General features: G+C 45.7%; 1 protein-coding gene across 1 annotated transcript; it reads right to left on the reverse strand.

The window, feature by feature from the left end:
- Positions 1-2,471: 2,471 nt before the first annotated feature.
- coq6 (coenzyme Q6 monooxygenase) lies at positions 2,472-27,462 on the reverse strand. The gene is made up of 12 exons (XM_055640159.1): positions 27,177-27,462; positions 24,130-24,264; positions 22,649-22,707; positions 18,705-18,831; positions 16,639-16,769; positions 15,848-15,955; positions 15,047-15,109; positions 13,023-13,130; positions 7,809-8,011; positions 5,732-5,847; positions 4,020-4,186; positions 2,472-2,650 (listed from the first exon to the last, which is right to left on the reverse strand). Exons 1-12 carry the CDS (start codon positions 27,370-27,372, stop codon positions 2,621-2,623), a joined length of 1,443 nt encoding a protein of 480 aa, XP_055496134.1. The 5' UTR covers positions 27,373-27,462; the 3' UTR covers positions 2,472-2,620.
- Positions 27,463-27,497: the final 35 nt, after the last annotated feature.

The raw sequence follows: 27,497 nt of genomic DNA on the forward strand, positions 1-27,497 counted from the left end.
TGTGGCTGCTTGTGGTCTCAATTACTGTCAAGCTGCAAGAATAGAGTCAAGAGTTATACAGCACACACAGGCCCTTCAGCCCAATTCATCATTTCAACTGAGATGTTTATTTGAGCTAGTTTCAATTACTTCCGTTTGCTCCACATCCTTCTCAACCTTTCCTATCGACTGTCTTTTGAACATTATTGTACCCAGCTCCATCACTTTCTCTGGCAGCTCCTCAGTTCAGTTTAGTTTATTGTCACATTTACCGAGGTACAGTGAAAAGCTTTTGTTGCCTGCTATCTTGTCAGCAGAAAGACAATACATGATTACAATTGAGCCAGTTACAGTGTACATGATATGGGAATAACGTTTAATGCAAGGTAAAGCCAGCAACGTCCGATCAAAGATAGTCCGAGGGTCACCAGAGGTAGATAGTAGTTCAGCACTGCTCTCTGGATGAGATATGTTTTTTTTTGCCTTCCTTCACAGCGAGGAGAAGATGCGCTGTGAAGGATGTTTGTGTAAATTGTGTTGTGTCTTGGGTCTTTTTCGTTTTGTATGTATGCTGCAGAAACGACATTTCGTTTGGACCTCAACGGGGTCCAAACGACAAATAAATTGTATTGTGGTGTATTGTGGTAGGATGATTCAGTTGCCTGATAACAGCTGGGAAGAAACTGTCCCTGAATCTGGACTTCCATGTATCCACCATTTTCTGTGTGGGAAAACTTGCCATTCAAGACCACATTAAATCGTTCCCCTCTTACCTGAAATCTACACCTGGTATTAGACTCCCCTACATTGGGGAAAAAGACTCACCATTAACCTTGGACAAAAATGCTGGAGAAACTCAGCGGCCTGCGCCTGTACCTATTATTTATGTTTCTGTACAAGATGGGTTTGTTTAGTTTACAGGGCTTGAATAGTTGTGAAAAAGTGATGTGGGGAGGGATGCAAAATCTTGCTCTTTTTCTGCTGTGGGACATGGAGGAAGGATGTCATTAACTTAAAGAATTCAAAAGACGATTCACGAGAATGTTAACAGGGCTTTAACATATGGCAAGGCTGGGATTCTCTCCCTGCAATGCTTGGAGGCTAAAGGGACACCTTTATAGAGGTTTATAAAATCATGAGGGGTGTAGATAGGGTTAATGTTTAAGAAAGAACTGCAGATGCTGGAAAAATCGAAGGTAGACAAAAATGCTGGAGAAATGCTGTAAAAATGCTGCAGCATTTATGGAGCGAAGGAATAAGTGACGTTTCGAGTCGAGACCCTTCTTCAGATTGATGTGGGGATTGGGGGGGAAAAGAAGAAAGGAAGAAACAGTAGGCTGAGGGAGAGCTGGGAAGGGGAGGGGAAGGAGGGAGAAAGCCAGGACTACCTGAAATTAGAGAAGTCAATGCTCATACCGCTAGGGTGTAAACTACCCAAGCAAAATATGGGGTGCTGCACCTCCAATTTACGGTGGGACTCACTCTGGCCATGGAGGAGGCCCAGGACAGAAAGGTCGGATAAGGAATGGGAGGGGGAATTGAAGTGCTGAGCCACCGGGAGATCAGGTTCGTTAATGCAAACTGCAGAGGTGTTGGGCGAAGCGATCGCCAAGCCTACGCTTGGCCTCATTCAGCCCTTTGAACCAGCACCTCCATTCAATACCATCATGTTTGCAGCGCCAGAGACCCGGGTTCAATCCCGATTACGGGTGCTGTCTGTACGGAGTTTGTAGGTTCTCCCTGTGACCGCGTGGGTTTTCTCCGAGATCTTCGGTTTCCTCCCACACTCCAAAGGGTACGTAGGTAAATCAACTTGGACAATTTTTTTTAAATCTTTTTTTTTTATCAAGCCAATTAACCTACAAACCTGTATATCTTTGGAGTGTGGGAGGAAACCGAAGATCTCGGAGAAAACCCACGCAGATCACGGGGAGAACGTACAAACTCCGTACAGACCGGGTCGAACCCGGGTCTCTGGCGCTGCATTTTGCTGTAAGGCAGCAACTCTACCGCTGTGCCACCGTGTCTGAAGAAGGGTCCCAACCCGAAATGTCACGTATTCCTTTTCTCCAGAGATGTTGCCTGACCTGCTGAGTTGCATTTTGTGTCGATCTTCAGTATAAATCATCATCTGCGTGGGTTTTCTCCGAGATCTTCGGTTTCCTCCCACACTCCAAAGACGTACAGGTTTGTGGGTTAATTGGCTTGATAAAAAAATTTTTTTTTTAAATTGTCCAAGTTGGCGATATGCAGAGTACTGCCCTGCCGACTACAAAATTCAGAAGGTTCAGTCTGATGAAGGGTCTCGACCCGAATAGTCACCTATTCCTTTCCTCCAAAGGTGCTGCCTGACCCTCTGAGTTACTCCAGCAATTTGTGTTGACCACCCAGTTCAAGGCAGCAAGTTCTAAAATGTGCAATAACTGCCGACAGTGAGAGTCCCACCAACATCTAATGGAAAGACCGCACGGAATGAAAACAGGGAAACTGAGATCATTCAAACCAGTTTAATGTTTGACATGTATTCCAGTCAAAATGAATAAATTACAAAATATAATTCAGTCCTACAGCAGGAACGTATAAGCTTTTTTGCAGCCAGCACTCTCGGCTTCAGGAAGTCTGAAAAGTGGCAGGATGCAGTTCATTTACTAACGAATGCCATGATCTGTTCCTGCAAAACAGTGGAAGGTTACTTGTCATAAGGAATAGGAGTAGAATTAGGCCATTCGGCCCATCAAGTCTACTCTGCCATCCAATCATGGCTGATATATCACTCCCTCCCAACCCCATTCTCCTGCCTTCTCCCCATAACCTCTGACACCCGTACTAATCAAGAATCTATCTATCTCTGCCTTAAATATATCCACTGACCTGGCCTCCACAGCCTCCTGTGGCAATGAATTCCACTGATTCGCCACCCTCTGACTAAATAAATTTCTCCTCCATCCTAAAATAACATCCTTTAATTCTGAGGCTGTGACCTCTAGTCCAAGACTCTCCCACTATTGGAAACATCCTCTCCACATCCACTCTATCCCAGGCCTTTCACTATTCCGTATGTTTCAATGAGGCCCCCCCCCCCTCATTCTTCTAAACTCCAGCGAGTACAGGCCCAGTGCCGACAAACGCTCAGCGTAGGTTAGCCTATTCATTCCCGGGTTCGTTCTTGTAAACCTCCTCTGCCCCCCCCCCCCAGAGCCAGCACACCCTTCCTCAGATATGGTGCCCAAAATTGCTCTCAAAGAAAATTGTTCAAAAAGAAAAATCAGACAGTTGATGTGGACAAGCTTTTCCCTTTGAGAATAGGGAAGATTCAAACAAGAGGACATGACTTCAGAATTAAGGGACAGAAGTTTAAGGGTAATATGAGGGGGAACTTCTTTACGCAGAGAGTGGTGGCGGTGTGGAATGAGCTCCCAGTGGAAGTGGTGGAGGCAGGTTCGTATCTCGGCTTTGGGAGGCAGCAGGTGGGCAGGGGATAAAAAAACTGGCTTGTAGGGCCGAGATGGCCGCCACGCTGCCACAAGCCGTCAAATCCCTTAATAGGCTGAGCATAAATCGCCAGTAATCCCTTAATGTGAATCCTTTTTCCCCTTCCCAAACCTGGAGTATTCAAACCCTCATCTTGTATCAAACAGTTTTATTCCTGTCTGTTATCAGTGTTGGGAACAGTTGAGCTCCAGTGCAGAGACCTACATTCTGAACTCTATACCTTCCCCTTTGCTCTACTTACTGTACCCGAGTTTGACCCGATTGTATTTGTGTAGTATTATCTGATCTGGTTGGATAGCTTGTTAAATAAAGCTTTCCACTGCATCCCGAGACAGGTGACAAGAGTCATAGACATAGTGCGGAAACGGGCCCTTCGGCCCAACTTGCCCACTCCGGCCAACATGTCCTACCAGCCTGCCTGTAGGTCCATATCCCTCAAAACCTGCCCTATCCATGTACCGGTCTAATTGTTTCTTCAATGTTGCGATAGTGCCTGCCAAAACCCAAGCCCATCCTCGCAACAACAGCAGAATGGCCCCTCTAATTACCTTAACGGGTGCAAGGACATTTGTTGCCTGTAGGCCCAGGCTCCTCAGGAAGACCACTGGCGTACTTTTGGTCGAATACAGCCTCTTCAGCAGGTCTATAGCAGCCATGATTGGAACATTGTGCCTCTGACGCTCTGTTTCAAACGCATTCAGATGATCGATGGACCCTGGAGGGACAGAAGTAGACGGTGACAGAGTGGTGGCATCAAAGCCAACTTCATTCCACAGAGGTAACATTGGCTAGAAGGGCAAGTGACCTTTCTCAAGGAGGTGAAGTCTCATCAAAAGTAGACCGAAGCCTGCCGTGAAATATAGATTATCAATATTCTATCATTGTTTAAGAAAGAACTGCAGACGCTGGAAAAAATAGACAGAAATGCTGGAGAAACTCAGCAGGTGAGGCAGCATCTGTGGAGTCTGAAGAAGGGTCTCGACCCGAAACGTCACCTATTCCTCCGCTCCATGGATGCTGCCTCACCCGCTGAGTTTCTCCAGCATTTTTGTCTACCTTTAATACTCTATACATATTCATCTGATATTTTGTATCTGCTTCAACAGCTTAAAACCCAGGGGTATGAATATTGATTGCTCTAACTTCAAGTAACCCCTGCATTCCCTCTCTCTCTACCCCTCCCACACCCGTCTTTCATTCTCACCTAGCTACAGCTAACAGCTGTATCATTGTCACTTTTTTGCATTTCTTTCATTCATCTGTTCTACATCTCTCTACATCATCGTCTATATCTCTCATTCCCCTTTCCCGTGAATTTCAGCCTAAAGGGTCTCGACAAAACGTCACCCATTCCTTCTCTCCAGAGATGCTGCCTGTCCCGCTGAGTTACTCCGGCATTTTGTGTCTATTTTAGATTTTCAATTACTTTTCTTTGCATCACGATAGTTTGAAATTCGGTGGATAGGCAATTCACAGAGTTGAATATCATGCACGTTGTAGATAGACACAAAAAGCTGGAGTAACTCAGCGGGTCAGGCAGCATCTGTAGAGAAAAGGAATAAGTGGTGTCTCGGGTCGACCCGTCTTCAGACTGAGAGTCAGGGGAAAGGGAAATGAGATATAGACGGTGATTTCGAATGACATGGAACAAATGAATGAAAGATATGCAAAAAGTAACGATGATCAAGGAAACGTGAAGCCCACAATCCCTTTGCCCTGAATCTCAGTCTGAAGAAGGGTCCTGACCCAAAACGTCACCTATTTCTTTTCTCCAGAGACGCTGCCAGACCCGCTGAGTTACTCCAGCATTTTGTGCCTGTCAGTGTAAACCAGCACCTGCAGTTCCTTCAGACACACTATAGTCCTGTCGCACAAAGGTTCATAGCTCCCTTGAGTGGATTTACAACTGCAGTGTAATGCTGCATGGTTCAAAGTCCAGACCAATTGAAATGCCAAGAAATATAACCTGGTTTTCTCTGCCTCCCCTCTCCACAAACCGAGCCGGATTACCGCTCAAGGGCCTGTCCCACTTGGAGATTTTTGCCGGCATAATTGACTGATGTATCAGGTCACCGAAAAATTCACAGCATGATGACGTATTGACGCACGGTATTTTTTTAAGTGTTGCAACATTCTTTGTGTCGCCGCTGGATTTTTGAAATGTTCAAACGTTTTTGGCGACCCTGATATGACGCCGACAGTCGCCGAAAAAAATCGCCAAGTGGGACAGGCCGTTCACACTGCACAAGGAGACTCTTACCTAGGTCTTTGCCATTGAAGGCGGCCTCGCTGAGCTGCTGCGAGAGGCAGGCCACATCTCCGAAGCCCAGGTTGACTCCCTGGCCTGCCAAAGGGTGAACTCTGTGGGCAGCATCACTGGAGCGAGAGGGAAAAGGTATTGTGATTATGAAACCATCTGCCCACAGGTCACTGGAACCAACGACCAAGTCACATTAGTGACTAGTGAACAGTGAAAGGCCTGGATAAAGTGGATGTGGAGAAGATGTTTCCACTACATGGATAGGACAGGTTTGGAAGGATATGGACCAAGCGCAAGCAGGTGGAACTAGTGTAGCTGGGACATGTCTGCCAGTGTGGGCCGAAGGGCCTGTTTCCACACTGTATCACTCTATGACTCTAGTGGGAGAGTCTAGGAGACAGAGGTCATAGCCACAGAATAACAACAGAATCTTTAGTCAGAGGGTAGTTAATCTGTGGAACTCATTGCCCGACTCATCACCCACACCAAATCCTGGCATCACAACACTCCAGTCCTCAAACAACTTCACTGGCTTCTCATCTCCCACCGGATCACCTACAAAATCCTGATCCTCACCTACAAAGCCCTCCACCATCTGCCCCCCCCCCATATCTCACTGACCTCCTCTCCCCCTACCAACCCTCACGGTCCCTCAGATCCACATCAGCCGGTCTCCTCTCCATCCACAAGTCCAACCTCCGCAGTTTTGGGGACAGAGCCTTCTCCAGGGCAGCTCCCAGGCTCTGGAACTCCCTCCCCCAACTGATCCGCAATTCCGTGTCCCTCACCATCTTCCAGTCCCGCCTCAAGACCCATCTCTTCACCTCTGCCTATCCTTAGCCCCACGTCCCCCTCCCTTTTCATCTGTGCATTAATTGCCTCATATTGTGTTTTGAATTGTATTCTGTCTTTACTTTGTGTACTAGTCATGTCTCTACTATTTATTTCATTCCCCTTACATGTTTTTCCTCTACCTGCTAAATTTTTGTAAGGTGTCCTTGAGACTCTTGAAAGGCGCCCATAAATAAAATTTATTATTATTATTATTATTATCATTATTATTGCCACAGAAGGGTGTGGGGGCCAAGTCAATGGATATATTTAAGGCAGAGAGAGACAAGTTCTTGATTAGAACAGGTGTCAAGGGTTATGGGGAGAAGGCAGGAAAATGGGATTAGGTGGCAGAGATCAGCCATGATTGAATGGCGGAGTAGACTCGATGGGCCGAATGGCCTAATTCTACTCCTAGAACGTGTGGAATAAAAGGACGTACCTTTAGGAAGGAAATGAGGAGGAATTTCTTTAGTCAGAGATTGGTGAATTAGTGGAGAAGACTGTGGAGGCCCAGTCAATGGATATTTTTTAAAGCAGAGATAGATAGATTCTTGATTATTGCAGATGTCAGCGGTTATGGGGAGAAGGCAGGAGAATGGGATTGAAAGGGAAAGATAGATCAGCCATGACTGCATGGTGGGGTAGACTAGATGGGCCGAATGGCCTAATTCTACTCCCATCGCTTATGAACATTGAGGCAACCGGTTTGCCTGGCATTGGAATCACTTAAGATGGCACTTATTGTTAAATCTGAACAGAAAGCTTGTGTTTATTCAGTAGTCATTTAATAATTCTCCGTTTATTATCAACCTTAGCATTCCTGCTTCCCAATTGAAACGTCTACTCCTAGACAATCACCAGCTATCAAAACATTTTGGTTTAGAGGTACAGCGCAGAAACAGGCCCTTCGGCCCACCGAGTCCGCTCCGACCAGCGATCCCCACACACTAACACTTTCCTATACACTAGGGGCAATTTACAATCTTACCAAGCCAATTGACCTACAAACCAGTACGTCTTTGGAGTGTGGCAAGTCGCTGGTCGGTGCGGACTCAGTGGGCCGAAGGGCCTGTTTCTGTACGGTACCCCTAACTTAGACCCTGCTGCAGGAATCAAACAAGTGCCATCCTCAGCTGGGTTTTGTGCCCATCCCTGCGGGGGGCAGCCTTGGGCACAGACCTGGCGGTCGCCTGGCTCCCTCAACTTCCGTCCTATGTGAGAAAAGAAGTTACCGTAAACTTACCCGATGAGGGCAACCCGTGGCCTGACATACTTGGTGGCGTGGCCCAGCCCGAGGGGGAACATGGCCCTACTCTGTGGGTCGATGCGGGCCACGCTCGGGGGCAGCTGGCGTGCCGACATGCCCGACGGCATCAGGAACGAAAATGCGGTCTTGAACATGGAGTTGGCAGCGCCAACAAATTCAGAATGGTTCTCATTACTCCACTGCAACAGATCAACAAGATAAAATCAATAAATATTCATGATTCAACATCAGGCATTTAGTTTAGAGATACAGCATGGACACAGGACCTTTGGCCCACCGAGTGCGCGCCGACCAGCGATTGCCGTACACTAACACTATCCTACACATACTAGGGACAATTCACAATTACACCAAGCCAATTAACCTACAAATCTTTGGAGTATGGGAAGAAAGCGGAGCAACCGGAGGAAACCCACGCAGTTCACTGGGAGAAAGTACAAACTCCATACAGACAAAACCCAGTCAGGATCGAACCTGGGTCTCTGGCGCAGTAAGGCAGCAACTCAACCCCTGCACCACCGATTGTACATCAATAATCAACATGTTTGATTATCAATAATCAACATCATCAAAGACCCTTACCACCCATCACATGACTTTTTCACCATCCTCCCATCTGGGAAGAGGTACAGGAGCATTAGCTGCAAAACCAGCAGGATGCTCCTCAGCTTCTTCCCACAGGCTATAAGACTGTTAAATGAACTTTCCCCCCTGCCAAGTATCGCGCACAAACCCCCCACACTGCAGCAGAGCCAGTGTTGTGCCGCTGCCGGTCGGAACGGCTGTTGAATGTTATTGAATGTGATTAGAGGGTTAAATTGTTCATGACTGTATTTTAATTTTAATTGCTATTTATTTTGTAACGAAAACTGAATGGACACTGGTTGAGAAACGTTTTTTTGTTTCCTCTGAGTATGCGAATACTCAGGAAATGACAATAAAGATTTACAATTACAATTACAATTACAATGTTGCAACCCAAACCCTGTCTGTCTATACACTATTAATTGATTAATTGTAACCATGCATAGTCTTTCTGCTGACTGGTTCGCACGCTACAAAAGCTTTTCACTGTACCTCGGTACACGTGACAATAAACTAAACTGAACTGAACCTGTAAGTGTTGGGCCATGCCGTATATACCTGTTTGGTACAATGATAATTCTCTCAAGCAGTCAGAGCATCTCACGAGTTGAGCAGTGTGACCATATTGCACCATCAGTATGTTGGTAGTGCTGCTGCCCCTTGGCACCATAGACCCCGTTCCATCCTCACCTTGGGTGCTGTTTGTGTGGAGTTTGCACGTGCTCTCTGCAACTGCATGGGTTTCCTCCTGGTTTCTCCCACATCCCAAAGAGTTCCAGGTTTGTAGATGATTTGGCCTTTGTAAAATTGCCCCTAGTGTGTATGCGAAAGTGTGGTATGAATGGGTGATGATCAATGTTTAGCATGGATTTGGTGGGCCGGGTTCGATCCTGACTATGGGTGCTGTCTGTGGGGAGTTTGTAGGTTCTCCCTATGGCCTCTGAGAGTTTTCACCGGGTGCTCCATCTTTTAATCAGTCAGGCACAAAGCTCCTCGAACCTGAACAGGATATGTGTGTCCTTTGCATAGCTGATTGCCAGAGGTTTTGCAGTGGAACAGAGTAAACACTTGTGTTAAAAATCATTGCATTGCTCCACTTCACAGAGTGTCCACATAAAAGACCAAGGACAAGGCAATGCAAACCCATTCACTGTGTGTTTGGACGCAATAAAAAGATGGGATTTCATGCCTTAGGAAGATCCAGAGCAGTTTAAAACAAATGAAGTTTTCTGGAAGGTATCACTGCTGTAATGTGGGAGACTCTGTGGGTTTCTGACGCACAGCAAGATCCCACAAACAGAATGTGTCAACAATCAGATCATCCATTTTACATTATTGAGGGATAACACGTTAGCCTGGACCCCAGCGAGAATTCTCCACAGAATCTTTTACATACAGACCAGAGAATGCGGATAGAATCTCATCCCAAAGATACCACCTGACAGTACAGCTGTGCAAAAATACCACATAATTAAACAAGCCTCACTCTCCTAAATTGCTGGGTTGTTACACTCGACTTAACCTACCCAGTCTGTCTGGACTCCATGCCAATCATTTATTTACACGCACCTTCAAAAATAATATTTTTCTGCCCAAACAAAATTGCTCAAATTCCCACGGAAGGATACGCAATTGCAACACCCCGCACCACAAAAACGTTTTTAAACTCAAGAGAGCATTACAGGATCAGAGAGGGAAGGATGTGCACATCTAAGACTGTCCAAGGGAAGAGCAGACTTCAGTTGTGTATTTAAGAGAACAACAGTGGCACTGGTGGCTTAGTGGCGCAGCGGTAGAGTTACTACCTTGCATGACCACAGTCTCGGGTTCGAGCCCGACTACGGGTGCTGTCTATACGGAGTTTTACGTTCTCCCCGTGACCTGCGTGGGTTTTCTCTGAAATCTTTGATTTCCTCCCACACTTCAAAGACATACAGGTTTGTGGATATATTGGCTTGGTATATATGGAAACATTGTACCTAGTGTGTCTAGGATAGTGTTAATTTGCCGGTCGGTACGGACTCGGTGGGCCAAAGGGCTTGTTTCCGTGCTGTATCTCTAAACTAAAGTAAACAGGCAGTGACGGTAGACAAAAATGCTGGAGAAACTCAGGGGGTGAGGCAGCCTCTATGGAGCGAAGGAATAGACAACATTTCAGGTCGAGACCCTTCTTCAGACAATCAGCAGGCACGTGCATTATCAACCCCAGGCCCCAACATGGGAACTGGAGGGCTATTGTCCTTGCAGAGCTGTGTTGCTGTTCACCAACCCTCAAAAGAGAAGAGCTTTACAAAATTAAAGCATTTGGAGAGAATGCCCAACTTGACATTACGTTTCAAGCCCTGCCAACTGAAAACAAAATAATTGTGCTGGAAAACAATAGGAGATGGATTTGCAGTGTTCACCTTCACAGAATTACACAAAGATAAACTACAATTTACAGCAAAAGAGGCTACAGATCCTTTTCTGCCAATTTTCCCTCTAATTCCCCCACAAGGTGGCAACCCCTGCTGCGTTGTGTCTAATTCATTACCCCCACCTTCATTTTGCAGAGGAAGCTCCATGCAGCCAGCAGCAAGTACCTGCATTTTTAAATCGTCATTAACTAAAGTCCCTTGGTACTTCACTAATTATTTGATGAGCTGAACAGTTAGTAAATTGAAGATACTCCCAAAATGCTGGAGTATTTCATCGGGACAGGCAGCGTCTCTGGAGAGAAGGAATAGGTGACGTTTCGGGTCTTTACACTTTGAAGGAGTCACCCATTCCTACTCTTCAGAGATGCTGCCTGTCCCGATGAGTTAGTCCAGCAGTTTGTGTCTACTATGTATAACCAGCATCTGTAGTTCATTCCTACACAGCTAGTAAATTGAGGCATGTTTCAACATTCTTCTCCGCAATGCCACCTAATGGCCAGAGCTACAGTTAGCGCGTTTTCATTCTGAATGTTTATGCAGGTAACTTAGAAAGGGTTTTAGAAAATAATGGGGTTGAGAGGATAAGATACATCAACCATGATTGAATGGCAGAGTAGACTTGATGGGCCGAATGGCCTAATTCTGCTCCTATAACATGAACTTCTACCATATGGACGGTGTTAAGCAGCCTGATTCTATACATGCTCAAACCTGGAAGCCTATGCTGAAAAGCAGTATATAGGTACGTTACAAAACTTACCTTCAGCGGCGCTGTAATTCTGCCACTGGCCGCGTGCACGATTTTGGCACGTTTGAGGGGTGGACGGGGTTAAAACGGGGTGTTTTCCCGACCTGGTCCTGAATTATATTTTGTTGGAGTGCAAGATTTTACTAAAGAATCGTTCCTACGGCCATTCTGTGTGGTTTTTTTTTTTAATTCACCCGACAAGTTAGTCGCTGGAATGATTTTAATAGCAGCTTCTGAAGCCGTCAATGCCAACAACTGGGACGGATTTTATACAGGACCAGGTAAAAGAAAGTAGTATATTTTTATGTATAAAAGTGTTGCTTAAGATGTATTTAATTCACATTTTACGTTGCGAAACGCTGATTTTCCCCCCGAAGAACCGGCAGTGTATTTGCTGCAGATATGGGGGTATAAATTCACCGCATCTGAACGTTCTAAATGGTACCGTTCCAGAAAATCCCACTCGCAAGCCGATTTAAATGGCCATTAATTTACAGGTATTAAACATTAAATTCCTTCCATTTGGCCTATAAACCCATGACAATGAGATTTAAAAATTATGTTATATTCTGAATTATTGTGTGAATGTTATTTGGACACTGAGGCTATTTAAAAATGTTAATCTATTCTTAAGAAATGGATAGATGTTTAGATCTAGTAATTGAATTTTGTAATTAGCTAAATTAGGTAACTAACTAATTATATGCTTCAAGTCATCCAAGTAAGATTGTTTCATATTTGTTTCAGAATGCTTCAATCTATAATAACTGAAAATCTCTTTCAGTTCTCTTAAATTTTAAGAAAGTTATCGGCGTTTAAATGTTCTCGATCACAGCTTTTGTGTTAAGTCAATGAAAAAGCAATAGGGAACAAGATGCCAATTTCTGAGTATGAAAATGGCCATAACTTTTTTAATACCGAAGATATGAAAGTGAATTAGGTGTCAAATTAAACTTATTTTTATGCTTTATCTGATGGGATAAATTAAAGACTTGATTTTTTAAATCTCAAAATTTTGTAACATTGTTACAGTATAGCTGTTTTTTCTTCCCCTCCTCCAACCTTTAGCGCGGAAACTGTATTTGACCCACTGAGTCCGTGCTGACCAGCGATCCCTGCACACTAGCACTATCCTACATGCTAGGAACGATTTACAATTTTACCAAAGCCAATTAACCTACAAACCTAGAGTGCCGGAGAAAACAAGAGCACCCGGAGAAATCCCATGCAGTCACAACAAGAACGTACAGATTCTACACAGACAGCACCCGTAGTCAGGATCGAGCCCAGGTCTCTGGCGCTGTAAGGCAACAACTCTACCGCTACGCCACTGTGCCGCCCTGTACTGCTAATACCAAATCGCTGAAAGCAGCAAGCTCTGTACAGACCAACAGCAGTTCCTACTCTGCTCTATAGCAAGCAATCTCTGCATCCACTTACAAAAGCGGAATTGACAGCATCCACAAACGTCTCCTCATCCACACTGAGCAAGTCAGACGCGTGCTGGTGGGAGGTCGACCACACCAAGGAGCTGAGATTATCGGAGAGCTGAAAAAGACACAGAGAGGCTCAATTATTACTTTGATAGTACATCGCAGAAACTCCTCAGGCCAGGCTTTAAAATGCACCAGCCTCATCACGGGCACTGAGTAAATGATTCATGGTGATCAGGCAGCTCCTGTGGCACAGTTGCCATTGTGTGGCCCATTGGATGTGGCGAGGATGTTTCCACTAGTGGGAGAGTCTCGGTCATGAGAGGAATAGATCGAGTAAATGCACAGAGTCTCTTGCCCAGAGTAGGGGAATCAAGGAGCAGAGGACATAGGTTCAAGGTGAAAGGGAAAAGATTTAATACACACCAGCCAACTAGTCCGATTTTATCGTATTTGTTCCGATTTTTAAGTTAAAAAAAAGTGTGAAAAATTGGAACAGTATGATTTTGAAAAGAGGGGAAAAAATGGCCAATCAACCGCTGTCTCTAAGGGGGTTGTGTCCAATCACTGACCAGCTTCCCTTAAAATTCCCGACCAATCAGCCACTGTCTTCAAAGGCATTGTGCCCAATCATATAATGCGCTGGTCACTCGGCGGCCAATCAGACGCTGTCTCAGAGGGGCGTTGCGGCCAATCACGGACCAGCTTCCCTTACTGAAGCAGAAGATGGCTGCGCCCAACACTTTTTCTCTGCTGAAGTCTGAAGAAGGGTTTCGGCCCGAAACGTTGCCTATTTCCTTCATAGATGCTGCTGCACCCGCTGAGTTTCTCCAGCTTTTTTGTGTACCTTCGATTCTCCAGCATCTGCAGTGCCTTCTTAAACACCTTTTCTCTCCTGTTTGCTCGCAGTGCTAGGCAGAGACATTTCTGGTAACATTCTTTGTAAAGATTGTTTTAGCTGTATGAAGTCATTTATTTCATGACATATTTATCTTTTGGGGGTCATTTTACTGTTTGTGCGTTAGAAAAATTCTAAGCTTGACTTTCAATGATAAACTTCTGGACAAATGCAAGAAAGCAGCTATGACATAATACACAATAAACTGTATAACAAATACACAATAAACAAGTTATGCATTCTTATACTCTTACATGGGTATGACCGCACATTTAAAAAAAAAAGATTCAGCAAAATGGCACCGCGTAAAAATACTGATTTCCTCAGCAAAATACTGATTTTCCGGTACTAGAATACTGAAATGCTCTGACAAAATGAAAAAACCCTTTAAAATCCAAGAACTAAGGCGGGCCCTGAGACCCCCCCCACCCCACTCGCACTCAGAGTAAGAATTTTCATTTTCAAATGTTGGCAGATATGTTCATAGGAATCTGAGAGGTAACTTTTTTTATACAAAGGTTGTGGGTGCATGGAACAAGGTGCCAGATGAGGTAGTTGAGGCTGGGACTATCCCAACGTTTAAGAAACAAGTACATGGATAGGACAGGTTTGGAGGGATATGGACCAAGCGCGGGGCAGGTGGGACTAATGTAGCTGGGACCTGTTGGCCGGTGTGGGCAAGTTGGGCCGAAGGACCATAGCTCATAGCGTCAGAATTAAAGGATGTTCCTTTAGGAAGATGAGGAAGAATTTCTTTAGTCAGAGGGAGGTGAATCTGTGGAATTCATTGCCAAAGAAGGCTGTGGAGGCTAAGAATGGGTATTTTTGTCAATGGATGACATAGATAGATTATTGATTAGTACGGGTGTCAGGGCTTATGGGGAGAAGGCAGGAGAATGGGGTTGAGAGGGAAAGATAGATCAGCCATGATTGAATGGCAGCCTGACCGAATGGCCTAATTCTGCTCCTATCACTTATGATGAACATATTCACGTGCTGCAAATTCTACACATAGAGCAACAAAATAATTTAATCAGCAATAAGATCAAGTGTCCATGACTTAGCAACAAACTTTTCTGTGCACAATAAGCATCTTTAGTACAACATGTAAAATCTTAAAACTTTAAACCTACCGGCAGCATTGCAATTGGTCCGGTCACCAGGAACCGCTGCCAAGCCACATTGTTGTCCGTGGGCTAATGATTTACAAGAGGAACAGAGAGAAACAAAGACATTCTGTCACAATGGCTGTTGATTTTCATCATTGTATCATCAGCTCCCATCCTCCGCTTTCAGATAGACCAGGACACTCCTCCTACTTATCCTTGGACCATGAGCCCACAGACAAGCACCAGGTCATAGTCTCACAGACCAATTCACTTCCGGCTGTTTGTCCTCCACAGCCTCCAGCCTTATCGTTCCCCAGCACCACATGGCCTGGTTTTACCTTCTACCCAAAATCCATACACACAACACCCCAGATAGACCCATTGTTTCTGCCTGTTCCTGTCCCACTGAAATTATTTCCACGTAGCTCGACTCCATCCAATCCCCCCTGATCCAATCCCTCCCGACCTATGTCCAAGTTACCTCACAAGCCCTTTGTCTCTTTAATGATTTCCACTTTCCAACCCCCCGCTCCCTCATCTTTACTATGGGCGTTCAGTCACTCCACATCTTAATCCCCCACCAGGAAGGCCTTAAAGCCCTCCGTTCCTTCCTCGACCGTCAGAACCAGCCAATTTCTCCAGAGATGCTGTCTGACCCTCTGTGTTGCTCCAACATTTTGTGTCGATCTTCGCCCATTTACATCAACGTCAAAGCCCACAGGGGGAACCGGTCGCCACAGCAACCTCACACTTCATTACAGGCCGGGAGCATCCGCTGCCCAAATCATTCACAGCACTGAGCGAGGACAGAAGATGTCCGCTTACCTCGGCAAGATGGAGGGTGGCGACAACAGCTGACTGATCGTACTTCCACTGCACGGACTGAATGCTGGCAGACTGCCGTACCTTTGAGTTGGGGCCGTCTGCTCCAATCTACTTGGAGGAGAGATGCAACCTGTTCAATGTAGTGAAGCCAAATTGAACAGAAAGATCACTTAGACAAAAGACAATAGGCGCAGGAGTAGGCCATTCAGTCCTTCGAGCTAGCACCGCCATTCATTGTGATTATGGTTGATCATCCACAATCAGTACCCCGTTCCTGCCTTCTCTCCATATCCCCTGACTCTGCTATCCTGACGGGTGTCAGGGGTTATGGGGAGAAGGCAGGAGAATGGTGTCAGGAGGGAGAGATAGATCAGCCAAGATTGAATGGCAGAGTAGACTTGATGGGCTGAATGGCCCGATTCTGGTCTTACCACTTATGAACATGAACTATCCGTGTTCAGAGCTGATTCTCTTCCAATCAGTGCTGGAACATTGTACACATCAAAGCCGAAAGGGGGAACTAGATTAGTTCAGTTTATTGTCACGTGTACCAAGGTACAGTTTAATTAAACTATTTGCCAAGTTTCAACTCATGAATGGAACCAAGCCGAAGCCAGATTAAGGACTGCTGTGATATCCAACCCAACATCCTGGGGGCTGCCCACATGAATAGGGTAGGGACTAGGGCAGGAGGGGCTGGTACTCCCATTGAAATGTACACAACCAGGAGAAAAGGAGAATAAAGAACCACTCCCTATTGCAGACAGCTTCATGGGTTGGTTGTTGCTCACCAGTAACTTGGTCTCCACTTTACTCCCATCCGCCAAATCAACCTGCACCCATGGTTTGGTGTCAGGCACTTGGTAGGGGTCAGGCCAGGTGTACTTCACCACTCTGCTCCTGTACATCACGTCAACCCTGTCTGGGGAGAAACAGCACCAAGCTAAGCAACGCCCTATTTCACATAGTAGAAACAAGGAGCTACAGATGCTGGTTTACGTAAAAGGACACAAAGTGCTGGAGTAACTCAGCGGGTCAGGCAGCATCTCTGCAGAACATGGATAGCATCTCTGGAGAACATCCATGGTCTCTGGAGATGTTGCCCGACCTGCCGAGTTACTCCAGCACTTTTTCTGTACTATTACTCCATCGTTTCACCACATTTTCACTGGCCACCCCAGAGATCCTTCAGGTCTACATCTGTCCCCCACAAATGACATTCCCGACAGTAGCTCCACGACCTCCTACCCCGAGGACGTGATGTTGCCCCAAAAGAACGTCATCAACAAGGCTGCCTATTTGTACCTTTGCAATATTATTTGGTTTCACCCAGCCTCAGCTCATCTGCTCGAGACACCTATCCACACAAACGGGGCGGCACGGTGGCGCAGCGGTAGAGTTGCTGCCTTACAGCGCCAGAGACCCGGGTTTGATCCTGACTACAGGTGCTTGCTTGTACGGAGTTAGTACGTTCTCCCCGGGACGTGCGTGGGTTCTTCGGATAGCTCCCACACTCCAAAGATGTGCAGGTTTGTTGGTTAATTGGCTTGGTATAAAATGTAAAATTGTCCTTGGTGTCTGTGGGGTAGTGTTAATGTGTGGGGATCACTGAGCCAAAGGGTCTGTTTCAGTGCTGTATCTCTAAACTAAATAAATATTACCTCTAGACCTAAGATAGACGCAAAATGCTGGTGTAATCTCTGGAGAGAAGGGATGGGTGACATTTCAGTCGAGACCCTTCTTCAGACCATATACTAGAAGGCTCTCGACCCAAAACGTCACCCATTCCTTCTATCCAGAGATGCTGCCTGTCCCACTGAGTTACTCCTGCATTTTGTGTCTATCTTTGGTGTAAACCAGCATCTGTAGTTCCTTCCTACACATTACCTCTAGACCTGACCAACATTCTCACAACCGGACTCCCAGCCAGCACTCACTAATTTACTCCTTGGAACGCAGGAGGATGAGGCGTGATCTTATGGAGCTGCGTAAGATCATGAAAGGAATAGATAGCGTAACTGCACAGTCTTTTATCCAGAGTTGGGGCAATCAAAAACCAGAGGACCTGGGTTCAAGGTGAGGGGGAGAAAGGTTTCAGATTTGATAGGAACCTGAGGGACAACTTCATTTTAAAAAAAACAAGGGTGGTAGGTATATGGAACAAGCCATTGGAGGTAGTTGAGGCAGGTACTATCACAATGTTAAAAAAACATTTAGTTACGTATATGGATTGGATAGGTTTAGAGGGATATGGGCCAAACTAGTGTAGACGGGACATGTGGGCAAGTTGGGCTGAAGGGCCTGTTTCCACGCTATATCACTCCAAATACTTTTATTTCAGCAGCAAATTTGCACACAGCATGAACTGTAATATGATAATATCCTGCTATAATGATGCAAAGCAGCAACATCTCTGCTTTTCTTCAAAAGAACATTTGCAGTACCTCTGATGTCCCCAAGAGGGAAGATGGGCCTTAGTTTAATGTCACGTCTAAAAGGGGAGGTGCAGAAGAGCATATAAAACATAGAAGGTAGACACAAAATGATGGAGTAACTCAGCGGGTCAGGCAGCATCTCTGGAGATAAGGAATGGGTGACATTTCCGGTCGAGACCCTTCTTTGGACCCAAACTATTCCTTCTCTCCAAAGTCCTGCTGAGTTACTGCAGCACCTTGTGTCTGTCTTCAGTGAAAACCAGCATCTACAATTCCTTCCTTCCCAAAACATAGAGCTGCATTTGTCAGGATCATTTGAAAGGTGGTGTCAAGTCTGTGGAGGTGCAGAGTACGCACTCACTGCCACTGAAAATACCCCGTGTACCCGCTGTGAACGTCCCGGTCTCAAGGTTAGCACCCACCAGCGGCAGCCGCTAGCTGCTTTGATAAAGCCATCAACACCACATCGTTCTCAACGACGAAGCCCATGTCCTCCAACAGGTCAGCTTTATCGAAGGTGATCATTGCATCCGAGCATTCATCCCAAACCTGAGGAAAGAACACACAAATTTCATAAGGTCATAAGTGATAGGAGTACAGGTAGACCATTCGGCGGATCAAGTCTACTCCGCCATTCAATCATGGCTGATCTCTCTCTCTCCTAAACCCATTCACCTGCCTTCTCCCCATAACCTCTGACACCTGTACTAATCAAGAATCTATTTATCTCTGCCTTAAAAATATCCAGACTTGGACTCCACAGTCTTCTGAATTCCACAGATTCACCACCCTCTGACTAAAATATATATATATATACATTATATTGGAAATGGAAGTATATGGATCATGTGTAGGCAGAGAATAGTTTATCTTTGCATTATGGTTGGCCGAAGAGCCTGGTCCTGTGCTGTACCTTTCCAAATTCTATTTCACAGCAAATTCTATTTCACTGCTGAGGAGAGAGATATAGAATTATGTATTAGGATGATGACTCTTGTTTCACTTTCCATTTGCACTGCCTGACTGGAACATTTCCAGCATTTTCAGTTTCTATTTCACTTTCCAGTTTTCCAATCCTGGTATTTTCTCGATTATGCAGAAAGACAATACACGGTTACAATCCAGCCATCCACAGTGTGCAGATACATGATAAATGGAATAACACGAATAACCGGTTAGTGCAAGATAAATCCAGTAAAGTCTGATCAAAGATAGTTGGAGGGTCTGCAATGAGGTAGATAGTAGTTCAGGATATAGGTGGTGAGAACATGTCTATTCATTTGCACGCAAACTCCCATAACAACAATCTGAAAGTGACCTAATCCTTTTAATTTATCCCACCAAAGATGAAATAAATTCCGACTCGGACTGTAGCAAAGTGTGGAGTTGTGCATTTTGGTAGTAGGAATAAAGGCATAGACTATTTTCTAAATGGGGAGAGAATCCAGATATCGGAGGTGCAAAGGGACTTGGGAGTGCTGGTGCATAATTCCCAAAAAGTTAATCGAATCGGTGGTAAAGAAAGCAAACACATTGAGAAAGCAAACACAGACAGCACCCGTAGTCAGGATCGAACCCGAGTCATTAATGAGTAGGATAGTACTAATGTACGGGGTGATCACTGGTCAGCACAGACGTGGTGGGCCAAAGGGCCTGTTACAACGCTGTGACTCAAAAGTTTAAAGTCTGCTGGTCTCGGAATGGCAGCACAGATACCCGAGGCTCGTGCTGAAGTCTCTGGAGCAGGACTGGAACCTCCGGTTTTCTGACCGACAAACTGAGCAAAAGTTGACATGCAAACGCTTGGTTTATTTAGTCATCAAACTGTAAAATTAACTATACAAAGAAAAACACATCAGCGTTCTCCTTCCTTTACCACAGGTAGCTGACCTTGCTGCATAATTTAAACTAGCATTGCCAGCAAACTGCATAAGATATTAATTGCTGAACCCAACTCGACCCTTCAAGGCCACAGTGGGGACTCTTGCCAATAAGCAGGAATACTGATTTTTCAGATCAAGTAGAAGTGAATAAAGGTCAAATATAATACAGCAGATGAGGAGAGCTGTGCAGTACGGAAATAATTTAGAGACACAAGGAACTAGAAGGGCAGCACCGTGACGCAGTGGTTGAGTTGCTGCTTTACAGCGCCAGAGATCCTGGTTCGATCCTGACTACGGGTGCTGTCTGAATGGAGTTTGTACGTTCTCCCTCTGACCACGTGGATTTTCGCCAGGTGCTCCGGTTTCTTCCAACACTCCAAAGACGTACAGGTTTGTAGGTTAATCGGCTTATGTTAAAATTCCAAATTATCCCTAGTGTGGGTAGGATAGTGTTAGTGTACGGGGTGATCGGTGGTCGGTGCAGACTCAGTGGGCCTGCTTCCACATTGCATCTCTGAAGACTGAAGTACAGACTAAAATTAACCTATCCCCCCACCCACCCAAGAGAAGTAACTGAATCATTGGGTGTGCAGCTCAGACTCCCAATTGCCAATTTAGGTACGAATCAACATTCAAGGTGGAATTTAACCTCTCCGCTACATCGACGACTGCTTTGGTGCCACCTCCTGCACCCGCACACAACTGACTGACTTCATCCACTTCACCACTAACTTCCATCCGGCACTCAAATACACCTGGACCATTTCCGACACTTCCCTACCATTCCTTGACCTCACTATCTCCATTGCAGGTGATAGACTTCTGACCGACATACACTATAAACCCACTGACTCCCATGGCTATCTGGACTACACTTCTTCCCACCCTGCTTCCTGTAAGGACTCCATCCCCTACTCCCAATTCCTCCGTTTACGCCGCATCTGCTCCACGGATGAGGCGTTCCACACCAGGACATCTGAAATGTCCTCACTATTCAGGGAACGGGGGTTCCCCTCCTCCACCATAAATGAGGCTCGCACCAGGGTCTCTTCCATACCCCGCAACACTGCTCTCTCTCCCCATCCCCGCACTCGCAACAAGGGCCGAGTCCCCCTAGTCCTCACCTTTCACCCCACCAGCCGTCACATACAAAAAGTAATCCTCCGTCAGTTTCGCCACCTCCAACGTGACCCCACCACTCGCCACATCGTCCCATCTCCCCCCCATATCTGCCTTCCGCAAAGACCGCTCCCTCCATAACTCCCTTGTCAATTCTTCCCTTCCCTCTCGGTCCACCCCCATCCCCGGGCACTTTCCCTTGCAACCGCAAGAGATGCAACACTTGTCCCTTTACCTCCCCCCTCGACTCCGTTCAAGGACCCAAGCAATCGTTCCAGGTGCGACAGAGGTTTACCTGCATCTCTTCCAACCTCATCTATTGCGTCCGCTGCTCTAGATGTCAGCAGATCTATATCGGTGAGACCAAGTGGAGGTTGGGCGATCGTTTCGCCGAACACCTCCGCTCGGTCCGCAATAACCAAGCTGACCTCCCGGTGGCTCAGCACTTCAACTCCCCCTCCGTCTCCGACCTCTCTGTCCTAGGTCTCCTCCATGGCCACAGCGAGCAGCACCGGAAATTGGAGGAACAGCACCTCATATTCCGTTTGGGGAGTCTGCATCCCGGGGGCATGAACATCGAATTCTCCCAATTTTGTTAGTCCTTGCTGTCTCCTCCCCTTCCTCAGCCCCCCTGCTGTCTCCTCCCATCCCCCAGCCTTCGGGCTACTCCTCCTTTTCCCTTTCTTGTCCCCACCCACCCCCGCCCCCGATCAGTCTGAAGAAGGGTTTCGGCCCGAAACGTTGCCTATTTCCTTCGCTCCATAGATGCTGCTGCACCCGCTGAGTTTTCTCCAGCTTTTTTGTGTAACCGTGGAATTTAACCTTTTTGATTTAAAAAAAAACATATAAATAAAATGACAGAACAAATCCAAAAGCATCCCATGAATCCAAGAATGGATTTAATTTGCTATTTAATTCATTCATGGGGTTTTGGTTAAAAAAAAAACCACACTTATCACCCATCTTCAAGTCAACTTCAACTGAACAACTTGTTCGGAATTTCAGACTCCACTACAGTGTTGTTATGCAGTTATCTCATCCAGGCCAGATCCAGCAAGAAAGAGAGGCTGAAGAACAACGACCAAGATGCGTCAGAAGGAACTGAAAATACTGGTTTACACTGAAGATAGACAGAAAATGCTGGAGTAACTCAGCGGGACAGGCAGCATCTCTGGAGAGAAGGAATGGGTGACAAAGAAGGGTCTCCACCCAAAAAGCCACCCATCCTTCTCTCCAGAGATGCTGCCCGCCCCGCTGAGCGGCCAAGATGGATTTTTATGACAATCCAGTGGTCTTGCAATCATAGTGGAGATTTGAACGCGTCTGAGTCACCAGTTCGGTAACATAACAATTATACTATCTACCTGCATCCTCTTGAACGGCTTGCATCTCATGTTGCAAATATCATCCCAAGCTCCAAAACCTACGGAGAAGTGAAAGTGGTTGAAAAGTAAAGCTGAAACAATGGACGGGGTTATTTTTGTAATAACTACAGTTGTACACAGTGTGTGAGCAAAGCAGGACCATTTTATTATTACGAAGTAAAACACTGGTCAGGTTTAATGAATGAGCCAAAACACCACACAGGCACTAATTAACCTCAATTAACACTTGGTAAAAACAACTTTTAAAATCCTCAATAGGATACAAAGCGTTGGAGTAACTCAGCAGGTTAGGCGCATCTCTGGAGGACATGGATCGGCAACATTTCAGGTCACGGCCCTTCTTGAGACATTATCCTGGTTTTCAAATCCAACAAAGCTCTCACCTCTGTAAGCTCCTCAGGGTGACAAGCCTTGCCATAAACTCCTGGCAAGCCCCCACGGCACTGAAACAGCAACTGTATTGCCCTGGGTGTGGATTCATGAAGTGAGACAGTGATCTCAGGCTGGCTGTGCTAAGCAGGTGGTTGTGCAGTACAGAGAGGTGAAAACTCGGGGTTGCACCCTGAACAGCTCAGTGAGTGCGGGCCATTGCAGGGGGGCTGAACCTGCCTCAGCTGTCCACAGCTGTCCACACCTACAAATTCTACAGCCATTTCCGACACTTTCTACTGGATGTCATAGAAACTGCTGCCTCTTCCTCGGTGTTTGGCTGCATGGCTGTTCCTCACCCAGAGTTCTCTGCACGGCAACAAACTCAGTCACCGTATGCGCCGTGGGTAGAGGTATATGCAGCTGATTTCCAAGTAGCACACACGAAGAAACAAGGAACTGCAGATGCTGGTTTACAAAAGAAGACACAGAGAGGAGTAGCTCAGCTGGTCAGGCCGCATCTCCAGAGAAGATGGATAGGCAACATTTTGTTTTGGCACCCTTCTTCAGTCTCATACAGGCAAGACTGAGGCCTTTAAGATGCTTGCCTGCCTGATCAGGAGCTCTGGAGGATAGCACCAAACAAGACGTTAGTGTCCTGGGGTGATGAACAAAAGGTATAACCTCTGCACACTAACACGGGCTTCACATGATTTACAATTTAATCAAAACGTGCACCTCTACAATATGATTTAACTCAAATACTCTGCTCAAAAACTCAAAGGAAAAATAAATGCTGAAATGCCAGAAATACTAAAACTTGCATCAATACAGATGCAAGTCTGAAGAGTGGTCCCGACACAAAACATCACCTACCCATGTTCTCCAGAGATGCTGCCTGACCCTCTGAGTAATTCTATCATTTTGTACAATGATGCATAGTTCGGTGAGTAATAACATTTTATCAAATCCTTCCCCTTAAACATCAATCATCTCTCCTCATCTTTCCAATACTTTATTCCCATTTTAGATTTCCAGTCTCAGCAGTTGTGTTTTTGGAATGAAGGTAGAATGGAGTAATTGGAACTTACAGTCTAAGAAAGCGGCAGATCCTGGAGTAAGGGCGCTCACTCGGTTACTGTGCAGGTCTGGCAGCTTGCCGTCTGATTTTTTATTTCCGGCCTCCAGCAGAAGAATCCTTTTCCCAGAGAGATTTGGATCATTGGCTTAGGGAGGGATAAAGGCATAAATTTCACTTCATTTGGCCATATTCCATCACTGCGTAAAGATCCAGTCAAAATACATTTTACTCCAACATGTAGCAAATGTTTTATATTCCTCAACAGCTCCCAAAATAAATCAACATTTGATTTGGCTTTATAATATGGATGGTTTGTAATGACACCCATCTAATACTAAGCAGCCAGTGAAAACGCCTCAAGAAGTGATTCATTGCCAAGGTCTTTGGGTATCCAAAGTTATTAAAGGGACTTTCTTGGCTTGTAATCAAAGGAAGAATGGAGCCTACAAGAAAGCACATTTTTTTGTGTGGACGCAGAGTTTGTACACTCTATTTAACTTCATTGGAGATGAGAATGCTATCAGTGGAACATTGAAAGGGGGAACCAGTATAATTTGTGGTTAGGGAACAGAACAAATAAAATGAGAGACACTGAAAAATGATGGCATTCCTCTAGAAACTCATCTTATTCAGGGGACAGTAAGGGTGGAAAGTGCAGAGACTCTGGTCATAATCTTCCAATTATCCTGATACAGAGCAGTATTTACAAATATTACCTTCCTATTTTGAAAAAAAAAGGGATGGAAATATTAAGCCCACTAACAACCTGCCAGTCAACCAACAGGCTGCGAAGAAACTTTTTCAAGATATTGTAATCCAAGTATTTGCCCAGAGTAGAGGAATCGAGAACCAGAGGACATTGGTTTAAGGTGAGGCTGGGAAAGTTTAATAGAAATCTGAGGGGTAAATTTTTTTTTTTTTTTACACAAAGAGTGATGGGTGTATGGAACGAGCTGCCATAAGAAACAGTTGGACAGGTACATGGATAGGACATGGAGGGAATTGGACCAAACGCAGGCAGGTGGGACTAGTGTAGATGGGACACAGTGGTCGGTGTGGACAAGTTGGGCCGAAGGGCCTGTTTCCACACTGTAAGACTCTATATGCAGTAGCAGGAGTAGCCAATAAGTTGCCTGTACCTGCTATGCAAATCAGGCACTCACATTTCAGAGGACCTCACATGGTCCACCACATCGCTGCGCTGGTCAAAAAGGCACAGCAACGACTGTTCTTCCTGAGAACATTAAAAAAGACTGGCCTGCCCCAACAGCTGCTGACAACCTTCTACCGCTGCACCACAGAGAGCATACTAACGTATGGCATCTCTGTGTGGTATCTCAGCTGCACGGAGGCGGAGAGGAGAGCTCTTCAGCGCGTCGTCCACAGAGCACAGAAGATTATTGGGACACAGCTACCAGCCTTGGAGGGCATCTACCACACACGGTGCCTCAGGAAGGCCGTCAGCATCCATAAAGACTCCTCACACCCATGTAATGGACTGTTCAAACTACTTCCCTCCGGCAGACGTTACAAGGCCTTCTACGCCCGAACCTCCAGACTCAGGAACAGCTTCATTCCCAGAGCTATAGCGGCTCTAAACCGGCTCCGCTGAGTGTCCTCCACCCCCCCATGGACTGTCTCCCTCGGATGGTCACGTCACACAGACACATCTGCACTTTAGTCTGTTTGAACTGTTTTGACTATCTTACTGTTGTAATGTTCTTCTTACAAACCATGTTCTCGGGGTATCTAAATCTAAATTTTATTAGTTATTTAAGTTATGACATCGGATGGAAGCTGCATACCAAATCTAGTTGTGCTTATGTACAATGACAATAAAAGATATTATTATATTATTATTAAGATCATGGCTGAGCATTTACTTTTCAGTACACTTTACACTGCCCCTAGGCACCTGCCCTTCCAGAGGTCACCAGTGTTTAATTGTCATAAGTACTATCAATTGAACAATGATATTCTTAATGTGTAGGAAGGAACTGCTAATGCTGCGAAGATAGACACAAAATGCTGGAGTAACTCAGCGAGACAGGCAGCATCTCCGGAGAGGCCCTTCTTCAGACTGAGATGTAGAGGAGAGGGGGACTAGAGATATGGAAGGGTGAGGTGTGAAAACGACCGATCAGAGCAGACAGTGATCAAGGAAATGTGGAAAGGATCATTGTTGGCTAAGGGTAAGGTGACAATGAGGCTTACAATTAGCAAAATTAATCAGAATGACTGAAACTATTCAGGGGGAGGGGAGTAAGCGATATTACTCGTAGCAGAACAGACCTGTAAATCATACACACATGGATAATAAAGTAAAGTAAATATCAATACATTGATTACCACAATGCCAGTGCAAAAAAGTCCAAAGAAGTTTAGAGCGCAGGGTTGTGTGGTGGTGTAGTATAGTTTTCAGTTTAGTTTATTGTCATGTGTACCGAGGTACAGTGAAAAGCTTTTTTGTTGAGTGCTCACCAGTCACCAGCAAGACAATACATAATTACAATCAATCCATTTTTGTGTATTTGGTGTAGTATAGTCTTGAGTAGTAATAATAATAAATTTTATTTATGGGCGCCTTTCAAGAGTCTCAAGGACAAGAGTAGTGTAGTTTTGTGTAGTGTAGTGTCGTTTTGTGTAATGTAGTGTAGTTTTGTGTGGTATAGTCCTTTAAAATCTTGTATAGTGTCGTTTTGTATAGTATAGTCTTGTATGGTGTTGTTTTGTGTAGTTTGGTGTAACATAGTCTTGTATAGTATAGTTTTGTGTAGTTTGTTGTGTAGTCTTGTATAATGTTGTATAGTATCGTTTTGTGTAATGTGTTGTGTAGTGTAGTCTTGTATAATCTTGTCCAGTGTCGTTTTGTGTAGTTTTGTTTTATTTGGTGTAGTATAGTCTTCTATAATCTTGTATAGTTCGTTTTGTGTATTGTAGTATTGGCGGCCCAGTCCTCTCACAAGCCAGCCCTCGCCTCCCACCCCTGTGTAGTGAGAGGCCGACCACACCTTATCTCCCCCGCCCGCCCCGCACCCAGACAGGCCCCGGCCTTACCGAGAGAACAGGCCATGGCCGTGCCCACCATCCCGCCGCCCGAGATCACCACATCGTACAGATCCTGAGTCTCGGACTCTCCCTCCTCCTGCTCCTGCTGCCGGGCGGACGAGCATTTCCTGCAGCCTCTGCCGGCCAACAACTGGGCCTGGGCGCGGAGGCGGCGCAGCAGCCCGGACACTCTGCAAGGGATCATAGCGGCTAAACCGCCATGTAGACAGTCACCTTCCTCTCACAGTCACAGGAGACGGTGCGAGGTTTCACCTCCGGGTGGGAAAGCACCCAGCCAACCGCGGCAAGATGCACACACATTCACTTCCG

This window comes from Leucoraja erinacea, chromosome 9 (assembly GCF_028641065.1).
Source record: "Leucoraja erinacea ecotype New England chromosome 9, Leri_hhj_1, whole genome shotgun sequence".
In the NCBI taxonomy this organism is placed as follows: Eukaryota; Metazoa; Chordata; class Chondrichthyes; order Rajiformes; family Rajidae; genus Leucoraja; species Leucoraja erinaceus.

What these genes read in the sequence shown, in the direction of transcription:
- coq6 (XM_055640159.1), bottom strand. Translation starts at nt 27,372, where the DNA reads ATGATCCCTTGCAGAGTGTCCGGGCTGCTGCGCCGCCTCCGCGCCCAG. An exon ending in ATCTGCCGCTTTCTTAGACT is followed by an intron (nt 22,708 to 24,129) that starts GTAAGTTCCAAT and finishes ACTTCTCCGTAG; the next exon opens with GTTTTGGAGCTTGGGATGAT. An exon ending in ATGCTGTCAATTCCGCTTTT is followed by an intron (nt 8,012 to 13,022) that starts GTAAGTGGATGC and finishes GATCTGTTGCAG; the next exon opens with TGGAGTAATGAGAACCATTC.